Below are 21,979 nucleotides of genomic sequence, written 5' to 3'. Positions count from 1 at the left end.
GGTTTTATGTTAAAATGTGGCATTACACCACCCTGGCTTGTGGACTTGCTTCTGTGTTCAGCCAGATTGAGATTAATTAATACAGGAACCACATGGCCTAAATTCAATAAACAATTACCAAATTTGCCCTTGGTTGCCAAAATTATAAACAATAAATATTACTTAGTCAATTGAGGTAAATTTTATTGAATTTAAATCATAGAACCTACTTGTTTCGTGGGTATATGGGCAGTCTTTAGGCAAAACCCCCAGTTTGGAAACCTTTTGGAACTGAGTGGTAGGTCAGAAATTTTTTCCTTTTAAACTTATACTTTCCACAAGGGCCTCTTTATCAACAACAAAAACAAAATTTCTAAATTCCTTCTTCCAACATTTACCCAAAAAACGGGATTTATAAAGGGGTTTGGGAGTCAACTTTTTTGGCGTCCCGAAAGGAAATTGTTTTAAACTCCCAGTTCGTCTTTTAACTTTTACACTTTACTGATGAAATTGGTCATTAAATGGGCTTCGTCTACATATTTTGTCATGAAATATTGAAATATCATGAAAAATAAATTATAAAGAATCTAACATAAATTGGTTGTGAATACTATTTTTATTAAGTAAAACAAAAATGAGCAGTACAAAGAGTTTCTATGATTTCATAATTGCAGTTTTGTTTTTTAAATAATTAATTGATGAAAATACTATTTAAATGGCCAAAATGCTGTTAAGTCCAAGCTTGCAATGGCTGACCTTGCACTATTAGAGGATTTGGCGAGAGCACTTCGGCGAGATCACATTTTCAGGGACCGGTGTGACTTTTTGCGAGGATGACGGTTGGCTCATGAGTTGGTTCCAATTCCTAGAACGCTTCTAAATTGAGACTGTGCAACATCTTAGAGCCAGACTTAACGAGGCAAACAAGAAGATCTTATGCCATTCCAACACATGTTCAAGTTCTGTCAGTGCTTGGCTTTGTGGCCTCTGGCACTTTACAGAGGGAGATTGGTGCAATATCCCAACCCTCCATGAGCCACATACTGCCCCAGTGTGCTAATTCTATTGTTAAACTAGCCGGGAGTATATTCAAGTTCCCTATAGTGCGCAGAGCCAAATTGGTATCAAACAGGCCTTTTTCAATCTGGCCGGCCTTCCTAATATGATCGGTGCCATAGATTGTACCCATGTGCACATTAAAACTCCATCACCGACACCTTTGCTACTTGAATAGGAAGGGATATCATTCCATCAACGTCCAATTAATATCTGACGCAGCTTGCCATGTCCTCAATGTTGTTGCTCGTTGTCCTGGAGGAACACGTGATTCATTTGTTTTGCAAAACTGCTCTGTGGGGAACCGCTTGGCGCATAGAACTGTTGAGGATGGCTGGCTCATTGGTAAGCATGATGTTTGACATTTAGTAACTCCAAACCTGCACTGTCAACGTTTTATCCCTTTCGCCCTTAGGGGATGAGGGTTACCCGCTGAAGCAGTGGTTGATGACCCCACTGGCCAACCCCCTGTCACCGCATGAGGTGTGCTACAACGAGGCGACCGTGAACGCGCTTCCAATTTACGACTGATTGGGATTTATCAACATACGCACGGGGATACCATTGAAACTAAGTGCCTCCGAACGTTTGATAAATGCGGCAGCAGTTGTTAGTTTGTATAATTTTACGGGGAAACTTATGTGCATATTTACAAAATTATTGATAAATGAGGCCCAATGAACACATTTGCTTTTTTAGCAGTGACTGCTGTTCTCTATTTCAATTTAAATTTACAGTATCACAACAGCAAGATGAGGACCATTTAAAATGTATTGTTTTTGATTTTTTATACTTACAATATGTCCATAGAACCAATAATGTAATAGCTTAAATCTACTCTGCATGTACAGTCATTTCAATGCATTTAATAAAGCTTAGTCTCACAGATACATTTCTAGTAAAGACAGCAGTATGTATATTCCATATATTCCCACCAGAAACGGTAACATTGTGGTCTGCTTATTGGTCCTGTGTCTGACTGTCAAACCTGCCATGGTCAACAGCCTCTCACAAGATGAGAGAACCAAAAACATACAATGATAAAAAATGGTTTAGGGGGGCAGAGCATTAGTCTCACAGATGAAATTATGGACATCAGAACAGTGATAAACACCCAATGCATTAATTTGAGGGGCAAACAGGACACATCCATTTTTAACATCTGGCTCTCGACTCCCCCCGAATCTGTAAAGGAAGCAAAGACTGAGACACAGAAGCTCTATTTCTCTGCTGTTTCCTACGGAGATACAGTGACTCCTTCTCATTCTCTGTCTATTGCCATCTATGAGAGAGTTCAGACAGCGGAAATATATCTTGTTGGAAGACAATTCTGGATTAACTGTACTCAGTAAATCAACCTCATCGTACAAACAGAACAATATTAAAGATAACCAGAAACATACCCAGTGACATATTTCACTGCAGTAACATAAACCTTAGACTGGCTACCATCAGAGGAACATTCATATTTCTGATCTGCCAAGATGTTGTTTAAAATTATACATGATTGTGTCTGTCTATATTTTTACGTCCTGTGCTGTTTCTGTAAGAATTCTTACCCTTTCTGCAGAGGGGTTCCATTCACCCAGAGCCAGTTACCCCTAGCTGCTGAGTAACGTAGTCCAATCCAGGTAAAGTCTTTTATTTGTTTGTTGATGAACCGCTGAAAACAAACACAGAATGACCCTCACTGCTTACTCTGTTGATGTAGACACTGAGAGACAAACAGTCCACACTGACACTTTCTGGATCTGTGAGATACTGAGCTACAGTATGAGCCACACCCCACTGATAAATGCGATTCACCCATAGTGGTAATATTGAACACGTTAGATTGTAAGAACCAACACAAGATGAGAAACATAGTTACATTTACAGTGGCTTCTTATGAATGGATGTTGTCAGTTTTATCTCCACCCAATCATTCACAATTATTTTACAGAGCCTTACCTGTTCCTCTTCACTCTCTGTAATCACCAGGTCAGCTCCCCATTCCTTGCAGTCGCTGCGACTGTCTGCCCAGCTCTTCGTCTCATTAGAGAAGTAGTAACACTTCGAAGAGAACTGTGCCCAGCCCTGTGGACAGGGTTTACACAAAGTGCCTGTACAGAAAGAACAAGCAGCAGACTCTGAGAATGATCTTTTCATATGTAACAGTGTAAAAGTAAATGCTTTTCTGCAGATGGACAACATAGTAGCACCACTCACTGTGAACTGGAGGGACAGTCCTGCACTAAAAGAGGAGTTTCTTAAACACTTCATTGTACTTACTCTGTAGCTGGACTTTCTCTGTATTCATGGTGCTGCAATTGCTTCTGAGCTCCTTCTCTTTTGAATAGGTCTCTAATAGACTTGTATCTAATACACAAGGGGAAATGCATTCCTTAGGGAAAAAAAGTATTGATTAAGGACTTTTACAGAATTTCACCTCAGTATGATACAGACTACTGTGCTAACCTGTGGAAACAGAAGCTTAAGCCCATAGGATGACCACATCATTTGTTAAGTTTGTGAACTGTGAATGAATAAATCTAGGCAAACTAGGAAAAAAGTTTTTTAAGAATTTTTAATTTGTGTTGTTAAGTCAATGTATTAATTTACACAGTTTTAGAGAATTATGAACAATCTTTTTGTTTATTTGGGCTTTATAAGAATATTGCAGTATACATTTAACAATGTGAATGAAAATATATATATATACAGATGGGTGACAAATTATATAAATTATGTAAGATTTTTTTACATATAATTTTTTTTAGGCAAATTTCAAAGTATAGACTACAATGTTGAATGGATTTTGGAAAAAAATAATGACCAACAATGATCAAGGCATCAACATCACATATTAGCTCTTATGTAGTAACTAATTTATTACTTAAAAACATTTATTTTTCTTAAAATAGAATCTACATCAATAGCTGGGTGAAAACAGAGGGGATTGCCCAAAAGCCCAAAAGTTAATCCCACTATATGATATTCATTTGTAAAATGACAGAACAGATCTGTTTTTTACTTTAAAATGACATTTTACCAGGATCACAGTAAAGAGACACAGACAGTTACTCACAGAGGACACACAGGACTACTGTGGCAGCCAATAAGAGAGCACACAGCAGCCCCAGAATCACTGTAGCCCGTCTGTAGGGAAGTGAGCTTTGCCCACTGTGCCCTGTGGTCAAGAAAACAGACAAGTTAAGCAGAATGTCTCATTTCTTTGATGTTTTATATAGTTGTTCTTGTTGCTAGTCTTTTTTTATTTCAAACCAAACATACTGCAATAAACTAAAGTTTTACAACAGCAAATAAAAATCCACTACTGCAAACTTTAATATTCACCTACGCAACTACCAAATATTCACTAAATAAAAATACAGGAGGCCCTCTCTCCTAAATAAATATAAGAGTGTGGGCCTACTCCATTTCTATCTCAATTTTATGTGACTACATTAGGTCAAAAAATTTTCAACTCTTCAGAAGAAAAGCAAGTGTGCAGGATTTGAGCCTCTGTCCATTCAGGAGGCAGCAGACAAGCGCATGCAGTCAGCTACCCCTTATTTTCATTGTAGCCGAAAAAGCATTTCTATGCCATGCATTTTCTGCACTGGAAAACTATGCAACCGGCACAGAGAGATCGCAGGTTCCTAACTGACCAAGGGTGTCACTATTGAGCAATGAGCAGGAGACACCCTGTCCACAGAAACCCTCCCTCAATCCACCGGTGAAATGGTGGCCGGTTACACATTTCCAGATGGAACACACAAGCATTATCCTGATAGTGGGGCCCATCACTGCACTCACAATGCCTGAGTAACACAAAACTTTAAATATTTAAAAGACAAAATGCGGGATGTGCTTTTGATATTGCTGCGGTATGCAATAAATAAACAGTGTACCTACATGGTAACAGAGATAATGCATCACTGATCCTGCTCTTGGGACTTGTATGCACAAGTTGCACAGTAAATAAACATCTCAGTTCTGCAGTTCAGTACTTGGTTGTGCCATTTCAGTTAATGTATAAACACAGGTTCACTAAACAGTAAACATTTCAGTAAACATTTTACTATGGTCTAAACTGCAATTAAACCAATATTGGTGTATACAGTTTGACTACTGAAGTGAAGGAGTGGGCTTACAGGGCAGGGGGAATGGCGATATCTGAATGTCAGAGGACCTATGACAAAATGTGTAGGTCAGCAGGGTGAAGATTCAAATGCAAGAGTCTGAATATCTACTCCTGTGACTTGTTCACTATCTATATAAGCTGCCTTAGTGAAAATGTTCCAGATGCTGCTTTTCATTTTATGCTGACAGCTGTATACTGTTTTGATTCTACCCCTAATATGGCTCTTTAGAAACTGCAACATGTTTTTAATCTGGTGCAGGCTCAGTTTTTCCACCTGAAACTTGTTCTGGATGCTGAAAAGGCCAAGCTTATGGTTTTATCGAATAGTACTGTAAGTAGGCTACACATTATTAAACCAATGTATTATCACTTTACAAGGCCAATCTATTGAGCCTGTAACAGTTTATACTTAGGTTTCTTTCTTGCTGCTCAGCTTTTTACTATCACTTCCAACATCTGATTAAGAAGCGCAAGTTGAGTTTTTACTTTAGAAATAAATCGAGTTTCTCTTTAAATGTACATTTGTCAAAGCTACCTTATTGCCAGTTCGTGATTATGGTAACCTGTGTTACTATCGTCTTCACATGATAAGACACAGTGTATCATGGAGCCCTGTGATTTATCACAAGTAGAAGCCTCACTCATCATTGCTCACTGTACTCAGTGTTTGGTTGGCTCGCCCTATCCATGCATCGACTTAGCCACAGGTATGTTTTCATTTAAAAGACAATTTTGGGTATTCTTCCGAGCTACCTTTCTTGCTATTTGACCCAGAATTAGAGTGCATACCAGTAAGGATAACAGATACTTTGATAACGAAGGTTCCTACTGTCCGTACTGAGCTAGGTAAAAAGGCTTTTAACTTCTCTGCACTATCTGCCTGGAATAGCTTACAGAGGGAGGTTCGGCTCACAGACCTGGTTACTCTTTGAGAATTTAAATCAGTTATAAAAAGCAGAGAACTTAATGCAATTGGTCACTACGACTGTTTTTGAACTTACTATGTTTTTATCTATATTTTATTACTGATTTTATGTAATTTATTTGTGTGGTTGGGTATCTAAGTGTGTGTGAAACAGGGCATTGCTGTAAAAGAACATACATGCTCAGTCAACCTACCCTGTATAAATAAAGCTTAAATAAATAAGAGAATAGTAATTAGCAGTCAGCCGAGTCAAGCTGAGGAGTGAGGCTATGTATATATTGGAGCAAACAGCCACACTTTTGGGGGGAGAGTGGTAAAGTCAAGCTATACTAACAGACACCAGCAGATTCATGTTCAAATTAAGAAACGCTAGGTGGTTTGTCACATTCAAGTTTCTAAAATGGTTTCTTGACGTCAAGAAAACTGTTCGCTTAACAGTTTAAAATAGATATGACAACTGAGTCAATGGAAAATTAGGGCCAACAGTCACAGACAACCAGAAAGAATGACATATAAATACTTTTTTAAAATGTGTCTATATTTGTGTCTTCAATTGACTAATATGAATGGCAATGCTCAACATTTTTGACTATGCATACTCTGCCCCAGTACCACTACAAGTCGAGAAAAATATTTACCTCTTGGCGGTAGCACCATCAACACCTGGGTATACCATAGCCAGTTTTTTGCAACTTACATGCCCACCCCACGTCCATGCTTCTGGATGAGTGTCGCTATTTATATGAGCTGTTTATCTTAATCCATTAATTAAATTACAATTAAAATCCATAGGCCTACTTTTATTTTATAATATCAAATAAGCCTAAATGCAAAATGGGCAGACTGCCACACGTAACTTAGTCATTTAGAGCTCCACACAAACTAACCAAGAATAACACCCTGTTTAACCCCTTTACACAAACAAGCGTTTTCTAATGGTCTCTTGACATTTATATGTAATAAAATGATATTTTAACATAAAAATTTCTAACTCCAGCATTAACCTCCCTTTGCGTCTTACAATGATGCACATTGCAATAATTGATATGTTCTAATATTTCTCCAAATTAATGTAATATACGGTAACACAAGAGGTCTTCGGGCAAGAGTGAGCTGATAGGTACGATCTGAGAGCTGGGAGCTGGGATGAGCGAGCTATGAGGTGCGAGCTCAGATCAGGAAACTGGGAGCTGGGAGCTCGGCTCTAGGTGCAAGCTTGGAGCTACGAGCTCACAGCTCACACTTGAGGATTGAACTCTTACTAAAATAATTTTTGGATTCTATGTGCTACGTGCTACTGATGTAATAAATAAAAAAATTCCACAAGCTCATTTAAAAGCGACAATGATCTCTTGATTATGCTGCTCTTTAATACACTGTGCAGGTGTTCTTACCTTTGTGCTGAGCTCCTGGGCTGTTGAGTGAGGTCTGGCCCAGTGTGTTGTACACATCTTGGTCTGGACAGGCCAGGGCAGTGTATATACCCTCTGAATCTTTGGAGACCAATGCTGCCATTTCTGACAACTGCTGCTAGTGCTCTATCCGGTATTTCTTTTTATATATTTTATGTCACTGTCGTCTGAGCTACTTGAGCAGAGAGAGGAAATCGCATTGAGAGACCAGGAAGCTGATCAGAGCTTGACACCCACCTTTGAAAAGGCATTTAAGATCACCAACCATCACCACCAAGTATATCATTAACAAAAGAAGTATATGTAGAAATATCAATGGCCAGATCTTGGTCAAAACAGTAATAATCTGTAGAGGTTTGCACTAAATATAAAACTCAAGCTGTAAAAGTCCATATACAATGAAAGCACAGCTTCTGGCATACAAACTAGGCCTTTCATACAAACGTGTTGTGAATGATAAAATCCAGCAGGAGATAAATGAGGTGAATACATAACTGACGCCAAGAAGGGGAGGAAGACTTAGATAAGAGAAGGGAATGCCTATTTTTTAATTACATAAAGAAGGGGGCTTGGAAATAATGGTGTCTGAAAAATGAGAAACAATGATGTATGGGAAAGAGTAAAGTAACATGATGTAAGCATGAGGGAAAGTCCAAGCTTGAGCTCCACAACAGGAGCAGCTAACAAGATAGGATAAAAGGGAGTGTTCGGCCCCAGGGGAGTTCAGTATGTCTTGTGTGTCTTGTCTGTGTGTGTGTGCGTCTTATGTGTTTTCTGTGAAGTGTCTTGTGGAATGCTTTGAGAGTGTTTGTATTGATATGCGCAGATCAGCCCGGGTTCTTGCATGTTGTCTTTGAATTACCTGCAATAATCAGACTCTGTGAAGTGTATATTTTGAAGAAGTATTCAACAGTGTGAGGAGAACACCCAGCTGTTCTGGCCCAGGCTGGGTCCTGTTTTTCCCACATTGAATTGGCGACCCAGCCAGGAGAGGCTCGGGGAAGCTGAACGTCTGGATGGAACTGTTGACTCTTGGGTTCAACAGTGGCCACAAAACAATAAGGTAAGCAGAGCATTTTATAAGTCTGCATGTACTGGTTGAATCTAAGAGCAGTGTGTATCCGCCCAGGCCGAGGCAAATACGAAGCCTCTCCTCCAAAGAATCTAAAAACTACAGTAAAAAGCTATGGTAAGAGAAAAGAGTCTGATGTGATGGTATGCCTGAAATAAATGTGATGTGTTTGTAATAAGTGTTATGTGTTCGTGATAAGTGTTGCGTGTTTGAAATAACTGTTATGTGTTTGTAATAAGTGTTATGTGTTCGTGATAAGTGTTGCGTGTTTGAAATAACTGTTATGTGCATGAGTGAAAAGAGCGAAGTGCGAATGTGAGCTATGCAGGAGTGTGTGTTAAAGATCCTGATAGTGTGTTGGCTCATTGTCTGCGCTGTGTTTGCAGGAGGTTTGGTGCATTTGGCGTTGACGCAGCTCAGAAAGTGACAGTTTTGTGAATACTGCTCCACCTGTGCTGAGGAAGTGTATCAGGGGGAGGTCAGAACAGGTGAAGCTGGGCACCCATATTCGCGGAGGCCGTTTTGGGTTGGCGCCTGGGCCGTTCACGTGTGTGCTCGTGGACCTGCGGGGCCCTCGCGCATTCGGCGGTTTGTCCGTCCACAAAGGGGGTGCATTCAGTCAGTCGTTTTGGGCGATATAGCCGCTGTGCCATAAGGCAGTGGGATGTTCGACTGTCTGTAGCGCAGTCCGGCGTGTTGTGCGATATAGCCGCTGAGCCGACTAACGGTGAGTTGTGTGACTGTCTGAAGCCTACTCTGATCCTGCTCCTGAGACTTGTATGCACAATTTGCACAGTAAATAAAAATCTCAGTTCTGCAGTTCAGTACTTGGTTGTGCCATTTCAGTTAATGTATAAACACAGGTTCACTAAACAGTCGTCGCCCATTGGCCGGCCCAGTGTGTTTTTGCCCAGTCGGCGGCTGTTGTATTCAGCTCCAGTCGGGGCCCGTGCTGGTCCGGTGTGTTTTCGCCCCGTCGGTGGCTGTTGTATTCAGCTCCAGTCGGGGCCCCTGCTGGTCCGGTGTGTTTTCGCCCAGTCGGTGGCTGTTGTATTCAGCTCCAGTCGGGGCCCGTGCTGGTCCGGTGTGTTTTCGCCCCGTCGGCGGCTTGTCTGCGTACCTGGTGTTCGTGCACTCGGCCGTGTGTTCGGGGCTGCGTTGGGCCTGCGTGTGCTCATTTGTCTGGTCTGGTCCGCTGGCCTGGGGCGCGTCACTGCCTAACTGGGGGCCCGACGGGTCGCAAACTAGGAAAACTGCTGAGGGACGGCAATTAAAATAAGTTGTTGAGGGACGGCAACAGTCACTAGAAATTGCTGAGGGACGGCAATTAAAATAAGTCACTAGGGGGCCTACGGGACAGTGACACTGGCCAGAAACATGTGAATGCGCTGGCGCTGGTGTGAATGAAGAGTGAGTTTTGTGAGTCTTAAGCGCTTTGTGAGTCTTACGTGTTGTCTTGTGTGTTGTCTCGTGTGCAAAATCGGCCGAATAATTAGATGTGCACAAGGTGTGTTAATATGAGTAGGGGCCCTACTAGTTCAACTGCACTGTAAATAAGGAATGTGTAATAATGGTATTGGTGTGAAGGTTTGAAGTTCAGGAACACAACGGCTGTTCCTTACAAGGGGAAATAGGCCATATTACTGAAGGTTTCATGTATTTGAGTATATGTGTTAGAATATAAATAATATTATTTAACCACGCTAGCATAGTAAAATAAACGTAAGGTGGTGGAATGTACAATCTTTTGTGGAGGCTGGGATGCGGCCTTGAGATCGGCCTGTGCCTGCTGGGCCTTGTTACCCTCGCCATTGTTCTGCCAATTGTTCTGCTCTTATAATCATTCATAACATGTGTATATATATATATATATATATATATATATATATATATATATTCATGTTTTAAAAAGTAGTGGGGAAATGTATGAGATTTTTGTGGTTGCTTGCGTGCTTTGTTACTTAGGCTACAAAATTTGTGAAGCGTATGATCAAACCCGCCATAGTCAAGACCGGTCTGACAGTGTGTAAAAGGCGCAGTTTGTATATAGCTCTCCCTACTCTATGATCCTGTAAAACTTAAATAACGGACAGAGTAAAGTGCTGTGGCCGCAAAGGATCAGAATTGATCCTATCTAAGATTACTAGCTGAAGTATTGATCATGCTGATTCACTAATTATCTGAAAGAGCCAACGGAGCAATTTTCGAAAAACATTTTGTGTGTTTAGATTTCAGTGACGATTCTGACTCCAGCAACGAGGGCGTTTTAACTGAAAAGTGGGTATATGAGACGCGTAGATTGAACCGACTTTGTGTATTTACTGTAGACAAAGAACAGTGGAACGCAATACGCAGCGCAAACTTACACAGGATTGTGTTAGTGGACACAGCATACGCGGCATTGTGAAGAAAATCATCAACTCAAAAGGTCGTTGTAATTTGCCTCAATAACTGTCGTATGGGGGACATAGAGACACAAGGGATTAGGACACATTTTTGGCTAGACCTATTTAGACTCAGAGGGAGTTGAGCACCGACAGGACACACAGTTGATTAATTTAAAGCTTTGGCAGCTTACTAAGTGGGTTAATTTGAGGCAGGTTCAGACGTACAGTGGTTATCGCTATTGTGACAACTGTGGACGGCAGGAACTTTTGGATTAGAGAGTGTAGCGACCCTACCGCTTGCATCACACTTGGGAATACCAGAGGGATTTGCTATTGCAGGATGGGAAAGACTGTTGTTGAATCCGCGACTGTGTGTTACGGTTAGCCCAAGAAGGGTTAAGTGGGAAACAGGCGAGTGGGCAGACATTGAAAGGGTGAAAGGGTCTGATAATTCAGAAAAACTGACCTTTGAGCCAGATTCGCACAGAAAATATAAAGCTGGAGTCACAGCTGGATAGATTAAAAGCAGAATTAGAATAGCAGGAAAATAAAACTAAAAAGGGAGACAGGATATATGTGTTGTTTGTCAAAGTGTGACGTTTTTAGTTTTGTGGGCCCAGAATAAATATTGTTTTATATTTTAGAGACATAAATATTTTAATTGTGTGATAAGTATTGTTTTATCTTATAGAACTATAATCATAATAACTATGTAGTGATGGTGACAGTTGGTTCTCCGGAGCCGCTGAGTAAAGTAGGAGAGAAGTGGCATGAAGAAAGAAAAATGAGCCTATAGATTCAGCTATGTTGAAAGAAGTGAAGGAGTTCATAGCTAATAATGTGAGTAAATGCTTAAATGAAAAGGACAGGGCCTTCCCCGTAAAAAGAGTGACCGAAAAGCGAGAGCCGCGGGTATTCAAAGCTTGTGGTTTGATCATTAGGAGTGGAATGTCAGGCGACTAGTGGGTCGAGCAAAATAATTCTATGAGGAAGCGAAGCTGAGTGACTCCAGGAGAGATGCATGGCAACATGATGCAGAAAGGCTACAGCAGAGTGTAAATGAGGAAGTTAAAAATGGAGATGAGATGTGGGAGCGAGTAACATGTTTGTAGATGTAAATGGCAAGTTTAGAGAAAATAATACATGACCAACAGCAAGAGTTGGATAAAAGGCAACGCGTAGTGTTAGGTGTAAGAAAACACCTAACGTTAGTCGTAGAGAAAAAGGCTGATGGGGTGGAAGTGTCATGTTCTGTGGTTTGTCTGTGTTTCCCTTTTGGGCCGCTAGATGGCGGCACCTCAGTTTATAGTTCTGTCCTTTTACCTAGTTTAATTGTATTATTGTTTTCTATTATTCTATTATTGGTTTTGGTTTGTCTCGTTGGATGGCGGCACTTCAGTTTTTAGTTCTGTCTTTACCCTGTTTTATTGTATTATTGTTTTCAATTATTCTATTATTGTTTTTGGGTTGTCTCGTTTTCCCTTCCCCCTCTGTGGCCTGATTGTTCATTGCGCCCTCCTGTGTCTCGTCAGTGTCGTGTCTATTTAAGTTCCCTTCTCCCTGACTCAGGTGCTGGATCCTTGTTTTTGTGTGTGCGTTTAGGATTGTGTTTCGGTTTGTGCTCCTTCGTGTTCTTGTGACTCTGTGTTTTGCCCTCAGTGTTCTTTACCCTGCCCGTGCTCTGTTTCTACATCATTTTTGGATTTCTGGATTTTCTTTGTTTTTGCGTTTTACTGACTTCGCTTTGACTTTTTGAATCATGCCCTGCGTGGCTTTGTTTTTGTTCTCTTTTGTTTTTTGTACTCATTAAAAGTAACATCCTCGGTTTGTGTCTACCTCTTTTGAGTGTTTTTTCGACTCAGCGTTTGGGTCCATTCCCTCGCCCGCCCTGACACCATGTTTTTACTGATTGGACCAAGGTCAGGGTCAGTGTATCTGAGTGACTTCAGATGTATCTGTAGCTGTTTTATAAAAAGACAAGGCTGAACCATTAGAAGTAGTGGAAATTCATCAAACTCGTACTTGGATTTGGGATGTGTTCAGGTGGTTGAAAAATGGCCTGGGGGGAATGGGTACTGTTATCGTGCAAGGACTTTTAATGGTCTGATGCTAATAAGTTGTGCATTTAACCTTTTCACCCGATGTGTTCATAAGGCTACCCCAATTGCAACCGTTATTTTGGAGCCCAACAGTATACAAGAATGGCCGGAAGCAACGCAAGGGCTTATGGCTGATGATGATATTGTGATCTGAACCACAGATCGCAGAAGGAGGCTGACAACTGAGTGTGTTGCTCCAATGACAGGTAAGATCTCCACAAAGAGACAACCTAAGGCAGGGGTGAGTCGACCCCTCAGGTCACCGAGTAACATAACATATGTGTCAAGGCTTATTGCTGGAATAAGTACTGAAGGGAGAAGAGTTTTCTCTAGCATAACTAGAATTCTGTGCAACACTAAATTCCTAGGCATTGCAGCAGAGCAATGGGAGGAGGATAAGAGAGTGTGGGTAACCTACACAGGATGGCCGAAGGGAGTATCGGAGGAACATGAGATAATGAGTGAAGCATTGCTTCCCTGGGGACAAACACACAAGAATATTCATTGGATAAACCACCACACGGTAAAGAACTTGGTTAAACAATAATTTTAATGTAAATAATCAAAAAAATGCAAAAAGAGAAACTAAACAGGCCCGGCAGCTGCCATCCAGGCAGGAGTGGAAAGGAACCTGAACCAGCCGTGAAGCCATGCTTTATGGCCTCCTCTCTAGGTGAAGCCAATCTGCTAATGAGAGGGGAGGAGAGTTAGGCAAGGGCAAGCACAATTCAGAATGGGAGGGGCAAGGCTAGGAGAGAGAGCAAGAAAGCCACTCCCAAACGAGCAAGGAGAGAGAGACAAAAACCCACATAGGCCAGGCTATTGCCCAGAGGCCATCACACAGTCTATTATTCTGGCCAGGATGTGTCGATTTTGTCATCTCTTCGTTGTGCCTTCTAATGCCAATCCTGTAGCCTTCATCTAGCTGTTCAGCAGTGCTAAACCTGCCAAAAAATTTAGTCTCATACCATTGTCTAGACGGCTGCAGCTACTTTCGTGCCGTTTGCATTTTTCAGAAAGATGTTATAGGTCGTCTACCCCCGTCGTTGTCCACAACGCTTCGGTGCCGACACTTTGAAATAGCAAACAGGGAAAGCAATAAAAGGCATTACTTACACCACATCCAGCTTGCCAACTCCATTTGTCATAACAAGAGCCCGTTCCGGGTGTATGCTCGTCCTCGATCACTTGCCTGCTGCTGAATTTGTAAAATGGGTCGGTCCGGTCCAAGCTCCTTTATCCTCTTTTTTTCTTCCAGTGAACGCCTTGTGAAAGGGCGTTTTTGTAAGGAAATAACCAAATTTTCTTTGATTTCCGCGGTTCTACTTGAAGTTGCCATCTCCTGAAAGTACCTGTCAGCTAGCTAAGGAGCAGGAGTGACAGTCGCGCATCCGTACTTATATTAATGGCGGGCGTGAACATGAAAGATAGCGTCGAGAATTGTCCAATCACATTAGATCAAAAAACATAAAAACAATACCAATTCGCTGCCAATAACGAAAATATGAGTGAAGCAAAAGTAGAAGCTATAATCAAGAAACTCACATAACCAAGTAGAATTAACTGATTGATTTAATAAATTACTAACCAGAATTATGATGTTAGAACTCCATCTAACCATCTCATGTAACTGTATAAACTTGTGCACCAGTAACCCGTGGCTGATCCAATTATTAATGTACTCAGGCTTAAGCACGCAATATGTATGCATGAAATTGTATTCGTTAAAAGAAAAATCAGACCACGCTGAATCTCGTTGTGAAACAAAGTCCATGGTTTGCCCTGTTGGTGTTATTCAGGAAAATTCAGGCGGCGAAGATATAATCCAATCCATCGCACTCAGAGGGCGACATTCACATGCAAAAGGGGGGCCACGTGATGCATGTTCGGGGGCATGCCTGAGCAGCACTCTGCCTTACTGCTCATATTCAGCTACAGTTGTGTAGGTGAGTACTGGATGACAACTGCTGGGCAAACTGGTTTGCTAGTGGCAATATTAAGCAACAGAAAGGCCGTATAGGGAGTCTGTTGAATTGTTTACTTCTCAACGAGTCAATGTGGGCTGAAAACATTTTAGCAGTAAGGAGAATATGTTGTACTGCTTGTTATGCAGACTATACTTGTTATACTGCTTTGGATCTCTTTGGTCTGTGTGCAAGGTGAAATGACAAGAACTGTGAGGGATATGAGCATTGTGTGGCTTTTACCCACTCCCCGCAAAATAGGGAGGGGATGTTTTCCACATGATGCTCTGCTCTGCTGTTAGGTCTCCCTCCAGGCGACAGTCATCATTTGATGATCGCTAAGGTCATGGGATAGCGTTTTGCTGTCTGACCGGACGGAATCTGACAACAGATCTTAGGGAAAGTTTGTCAAATGTGATCTATACACATAGTAACATGAATACATATTAATCAACGTAAACCAAATACATATTAAATGAATGCTAAGAAACGCAAGAGTCCTAGTGCAGGAATATAAAGATGTGTGTTGGGATTAGGCTAGGCATGGGGTGTGCCGCAAGGGCTACCCACATAAGGCTGTCGTGCGAAGGCGGCACAAAAAGAGTGCTCTGCAGTCTCTGCATTGCGGTTAAGGCTAAGTACTAGTCATTTTAGTCTGCATATCAAGTTATGTTCCTGCACTATGTCAGTGATATCTGCACAGCGTATCCTACAGTTAATCACAATAGACATGGAACTTAGAAGTTCCAAAGGGGGGAATGTGGGAAGGAAATGCATTTAAGATCACCAACCATCACTACCAAGATGGAGTATATCATTAACAAAAGAAGTATATGTAGAACTAGCAATGGCCAGATCTTGGTCAAAACAGTAATAATCTGTAGAGGTTTGCACTAAATATAAAACTCAAGCTGTAAAAGTCCATATACAATGAAAGCACAGCTTCTGGCAGACAAACTAGGCCTTTCATACAAACGTGTTGTGAATGATAAAATCCCGCAGGAGATAAATGAGGTGAATACATGTCTGATGCCAAGAAGGGGAGGAAGACTTAGATAAGAGAAGGGAATGCCTATTTTTTAATTAAATAAAGGAAGGGGGCTTGGAAATAATGGTGTCTGAAAAATGAGAAACAATGATGTATGGGAAAGAGTAAAGAAAAATGATGTAAGCATGAGGGAAAGTCCAAGCTTGAGCTCCACAACAGGAGGAGATAACAAGATAGGGAGTGTTCGGCCCCAGGGGAGTTCAGTATGTCTTGTGTGTCTTGTCTGTCTGTGTGTGTGTCTTGTCTGTGTGTGTGTGCGTCTTATGTGTTTTCTGTGAAGTGTCTTGTGGAATGCTTTGAGAGTGTTTGTATTGATATGCGCAGATCAGCCTGGGTTCTTGCATGTTATCTTTGAATCCAGTTGCATCAGACTCTGTGAAGTGTATATTTTGAAGAAGTATTCAACAGTGTGAGGAGAACACCCAGTAGCATTAACAACAGTGTGACCTTCCAGTAGCATTTTCTATTTAAAAAATTATTCTATTTCACAAAAGCCATCTGAAATAGTTAAATCAGTTTGTGGTGATACTACATGATACTACAACTCCCATGAGTGATGGGTGCACTCTGTGTGCTCATCTCATTGGCCACCTACTTCACCCCTCTCTTGCTTCCTCAGTGGGAGATGGTGAACTCAACCAAAATGAAACAGCCAAATACAGCACTGTACATCCAAATGTGTGTAGGCGATAGCTATACTCATTGCAGCTTCAAAGTGTTTGTTTAGTGACACTCCACACCAGTGGAGAGCGATTCAAGTTCTCCAGTTCTCATTGGGAAACGGAGAGCTGACAATAATTGCAGCATCAGACACAGAAAACAACAATGGTTCAGTAAAGGAGCATGAACTTTAAGTATATGAAAAAAATGCAAAAGATGGAAAAAAGAAAATATAGTTCTAAAGAGATTGTGATTAGAGCTCGTCTGATTATTCGTTTTACACAGGTTTATAGTCACAATATGAGAGCACTAATTAAAACTTTCCAGTTTTACATATTTTCGAGTACACTCATGGGACATGATGAAATCACGCATCAATTTGAACAATCTTTTCTGAGATTGTTTTCCATCTTGTTGATCCTGCGATAACACAATTAAAATGCCTTTCTCCTGCTCCAGATGTTACACATGATATAGCATAGAAAGCTATGCTACAGATCCAGGGCCAGGATTGAGTAGCTGCTTAGCATGTACAAGAAGTCGAAGTACCAGCTTTGTGAACACCAATAAACAACAAATAAAACAGCATCATGTAAACACCTGCGTATTTCTTAGAAAACAGAGTATTTCTAAAAATAAAAAGATGTGATCTGATAATAACGAGGACCTTCTTTCAGTTGGTTTGTGTTTGCATTTTATCATGGTTTGCATTCTTCTTGAATATCTGTCTTCCATTGTTTCACATGTTTCATGATAATTTTCACACTCATCCTATCGTTGGTTTTTTCCATCTATTTTACACTCAGCCACAAGGTAGCGGTGTTACTTTTCAGTTTATGAGTACAAAAGAAAAAATGACAGAAATGGCAAATGGAATTTCTTCCTTTCTAAACGTGAACACTAGATGCATAAATAATACACTTTCACATATAATATTCACAATATTTTAACTCAAATTACAGTTTTTTACAATTGCTAACAAGCATTTACCTATACTTAAGATATTTCTTCGAAACTCTTAACACAGCAACACACCTACATCACACAATTAGCCAAATAGTTAATTTTCTGCTCAAAACCACATTTTGTTCATTAAATACCAACTATACATTGCAAAATGCAAAGCAACTTTCTCTACATACACTAACTCTATCAAAACACGGCAAACCCGACTCAATATCAGATCATTCTCTCAAAACACTAGCACATTTTCTATCCAACAGGAACATCTAGTCAATCATAGCACAACGACTTTCAAAATACTAACAGTTGATGGCATTACAAAAACTGCATTACTTTTCATGTTTCAGTTCTACCTGCATACAATAGACAATATGAAATCCATTGTTTTTTATAATTCAGTTTCCTTTTACTGTGAACCACTCTACATTTTTGGTTGAGTGTCGAATGTGTGCATTTTTCGCAACATACTATCTATAAAAGTAAATGAGTCATCTTTACTTTATAGAATGTAGTAGAAAAAAATTGTGAGAGACAGAAATGCTACAGTAAAACCTTTATTAGCAAAATGAAATTGCTGCCAGTGATCAACAAAAAATCCAACATACATGGGCTTTGGTTCCAAATGTGTAAAAATAAAATACACAATTACAGTAAATCAGCCATTTCTCAATGTTTCAATGATCTGTTCATTCAAAAATGCTTATCCGCTGTTTCAATATAGCTTTTGAGCTTCTGTTGTTGCAGAAGTAGAGGCATTATACTATATTTAAGGTTTTGAACATTAGGTTTTCATTTCTGGCATGCTGTGTGCAAGCATTTGTAAATAAGACAAGAAAGGTCCATAATTTTGGTATTGGGTAAGCTTGTATGTAAAGAATCTTTAAGCATTTTAGAAATGTGTTAATTGACTGCATATTCTGTGAAAGCAACATGAATCGTGTCAATGGTATGGTCCACAACAGACGGATGTTGTGCTAATTGTGTTCAGAGTTTTGAAAATGTGACTACAGATTGGACAAAAGGATGTTAGCGATTGTAAAAAACTGTAGTGTGCACCTGACATAACTATGAGTACAAAGTTAATATGTCAGAGTGGCAAAGTAATGCTGGTTAAGTGAAACAATACAAACCATCAATGAACTCATAACTTACCAGAGCATTCAGAATTTTTATCAATGTATACTGAATAAAAATTTCCCTTTTTGTGTGTTGAGAGAGAGAGTGTGTGTATGCGTGTATGTGTGTGAATGTGCGTGTGTGTTTGTGCGTGTGTGTGCCTGTGCGCGCGCGTATACACACTCCGTTTGATGACCCCACTGGCCGACCCCCTGTCACCGCGTGAGGTGCGCTACAATGAGGCGACCGTGAACGCGCTTCCAATTTACGACTGATTGGGATTTATCAACGTACACACGGGGATACGACTGAAACTAAGTGCATCTGAACGTTTGATAAATGCGGCGGCAGTTGCTAGTTTGTATAATTTTACGGGGAAACTTATGTGCATATTTACGAAATTATTGATAAATGAGGCCCAATGAACACATTTGCTTTTTTAGCAGTGACTGCTGTTCTCGATTTCAATTTAAATTTACAGTATCACAACAGCAAGATGAGGACCATTTCAAATGTATGGTTTTTGATTTTTTATACTTACAATATGTCCATAGAACCAATAATGTAATAGCTTAAATCTACTCTGCATGTACAGTCATTTCAATGCATTTAATAAAGCTTAGTCTCACAGATACATTTCTAGACAGCAGTATGTATGTTCCATATATTCCCAAAAGAAACTGTAACATTGTGGTCTGCTTATTGGTCCTGTGTTTGACTGTCAAACCTGGCATGGTCAAGGACCTCTCACAAGATGAGAGAACCAAAAACATGCAATGATAAAAAATGGTTTAGGGGAGCAGAGCATTAGTCTCACAGACGAAATTAAAGTCATAATCACAGTAAATAGTAAGCCATGCATTCATTATAGAGGCAATCAGGGCACAATAAAATCCTTTTTCATCACCTGGCTCTCCACTCCCCCAGAATCTGTAAAGGATGCAAAGACTGAGACACAGAAGCTCTATTTGTCTGCTGTTTCCTACGGAGATACAGTGACTCCTTCTCATTCTGTCTATTGCCATCTATGAGAGAGTTCAGACAGTGGAAATATATCTTGTTGGAAGATAATTCTGGATTAGCTGTACTCATTAAACCAACCTCATCGTACAAACAGAACAATATTAAAGGTAAAAAGTGTAAAGAACACATATGCACTATCATAACCAGAAACATACCCAGTGACATATTTCACTGCAGTAACACAAACCTTAGACTGGCTACCATCAGAGGAACATTCATATTTCTGTTCTGCCAAGATGTTGTTTAAAATTATACATGATTGTGTCTGTTTCTGTAAGAATTCTTACCCTTCCTGCAGAGGGGTTCCATCCACCCAGAGCCAGTTACCCATAGCTGCTGAGTAACGTAGTCCAATCCAGGTAGTGCTTTTTATTTGTTCGTAGATGAACCACTGAAAACAAACACAGAATGACCCTCACTGCTCACTCTGTAGATGTAGACACTGAGAGGCAAACAGTCCACACTAACACTTTCTGGATCTGTGAGATACTGAGCTACAGCATGAGCCACACCTCACTGATAAATGCGATTCATCCATAGTGGTAATATTGAACACGTTAGATTGTAATAACCAACACAAGATGAGATATAATTACATAATTACATTTACAGTGGCTTCTTGTGAATGTATGTTGTCAGTTTTATCTCCACCCACTCATTCACAATTATTTTACAGAGCCTTACCTGTTCCTCTTCACTCTCTATAATCACCAGGTCAGCTCCCCGTTCCTCGCAGTCACTGCGACTGTCTGTCCAGTTCTTCCTCTCATTAGAGAAGTAGTAACACTTCGAAGAGAACTGTGCCCAGCCCTGTGGACAGGGTTCACACACTCTGCCTGTACAGAATGAACAGGCAGCAGACTCTAAGAATGATCTTTTCATATGTAACAGTGTAAAAGTAAATGCTTTTCTGCAGATGGACAACAGAGTAGCACCACTCACTGTGAACTGGAGGGACAGCACTGCTACAAAAAGAGGAGTTTCTTAATTACTTCATTGTACTTACTCATGGTGCTGTAGTTGCTTCTGAGCTCCTCCAGATCTCTCTCCAACATTGAATAGTTATCTGATAGACTTGCATCTAATACACAAGGGGAAATGCATTCCTTAGGATAAATAAGTATCGATTAAGGAGTTTTACAGAATTTCACCTCAGTATGATACAGACTACTGTGCTAACCTGTGGAAACAGAAGCTTAAGCCCATAGGTTGACCACATCATTTGTTAAGTTTGTGAACTGTGAATGAATAAATTTAGGCAAACTAGGAAAAAGTTTTTAAAGAATTTTAATTTGTGTTGTTAAGTCAATGTATTAATTTATACAGTTTTAGAGAATTATGAACAATCTTTTTGTTTATTTGGGCTTTATAAGAATATTGCAGTATACATTTAACAATGTGAATGAAAAAAATATATATATAGATGGGTGACAAATTCTATAAATTATGTAAGATTTTTATGTATGTAATTTATTCAAAGTAAAAACTACAATGTTGAATGGATTTTGAAAAAAAATAATGATCAACAATGATCAGGGCATCAACACCACATTATTAGCTCTTATGTAGTAACTAATTTATTACTTAAAAACATTTATTTTTCTTAAAATAGAATCTACATCAATAGCTGGGTGAAAACAGAGGGGATTGCCCAAAAGCCCAAAAGTTAATCCCACTATATGATATTCATTTGTAAAATGACAGAACAGATCTGTTTTTTACTTTAAAATGACATTTTACCAGGATCACAGTAAAGAGACACAGATAGTTACTCACAGAGGAGACACAGGACTACTGTGGCAGCCAATAAGAGAACACACAGCAGCCCCAGGCACACTGTAGCCCGTCTGTAGGGATATGAGCTTTGCCCACTGTGCTCTGCGGTCAAGAAAACAGACAAGTTAAGCAGAATGTCTCATTTCTTTGATGTTTTATATAGTTGTTCTTGTTGCTAGTTTTTATTTTAATTTCAAACCAAACATACTGCAATAAACAAAAGTTTTACAACAGCAAATAAAAATCCACTACTGCAAACTTTAATATTCACCTACGCAACTACCAAATATTCACTAAATAAAAATAGAGAGTGTGGGCCTACTCCATTTCTATCTCAATTTTATATGACTACATTAGGTCAAAAAATTTTCAA

At 40.0% G+C, this 21,979-nt stretch overlaps 1 protein-coding gene across 1 annotated transcript in view; it reads right to left on the bottom strand.

The window, feature by feature from the left end:
- Window positions 1–1,275: 1,275 nt before the first annotated feature.
- The window catches only part of LOC135248548 (macrophage mannose receptor 1-like), a 33,382-nt gene continuing 12,678 nt past the window's right edge, over window positions 1,276–21,979 (bottom strand). Inside the window, exons 9-17 of the mRNA XM_064323325.1 lie at window positions 20,515–20,813; window positions 20,118–20,221; window positions 19,602–19,737; window positions 7,481–7,610; window positions 4,103–4,204; window positions 3,307–3,393; window positions 2,986–3,137; window positions 2,595–2,698; window positions 1,276–2,220 (exon numbers count right to left, since the gene is read on the bottom strand). Coding sequence (XP_064179395.1) covers window positions 2,088–2,220; window positions 2,595–2,698; window positions 2,986–3,137; window positions 3,307–3,393; window positions 4,103–4,204; window positions 7,481–7,610; window positions 19,602–19,737; window positions 20,118–20,221; window positions 20,515–20,813 — 1,247 coding nt within the window. The 3' untranslated portion in view covers window positions 1,276–2,087. The remainder of the gene's footprint in view (window positions 2,221–2,594; window positions 2,699–2,985; window positions 3,138–3,306; window positions 3,394–4,102; window positions 4,205–7,480; window positions 7,611–19,601; window positions 19,738–20,117; window positions 20,222–20,514; window positions 20,814–21,979) is intronic.

The sequence above is a fragment of the Anguilla rostrata genome, chromosome 2 (genome assembly GCF_018555375.3).
Source record: "Anguilla rostrata isolate EN2019 chromosome 2, ASM1855537v3, whole genome shotgun sequence".
Taxonomy (NCBI): domain Eukaryota; kingdom Metazoa; phylum Chordata; class Actinopteri; order Anguilliformes; family Anguillidae; genus Anguilla; species Anguilla rostrata.
Note: the sequence above shows the minus strand (reverse complement) of the source record. Positions and strands in the feature narration are given on the sequence as shown.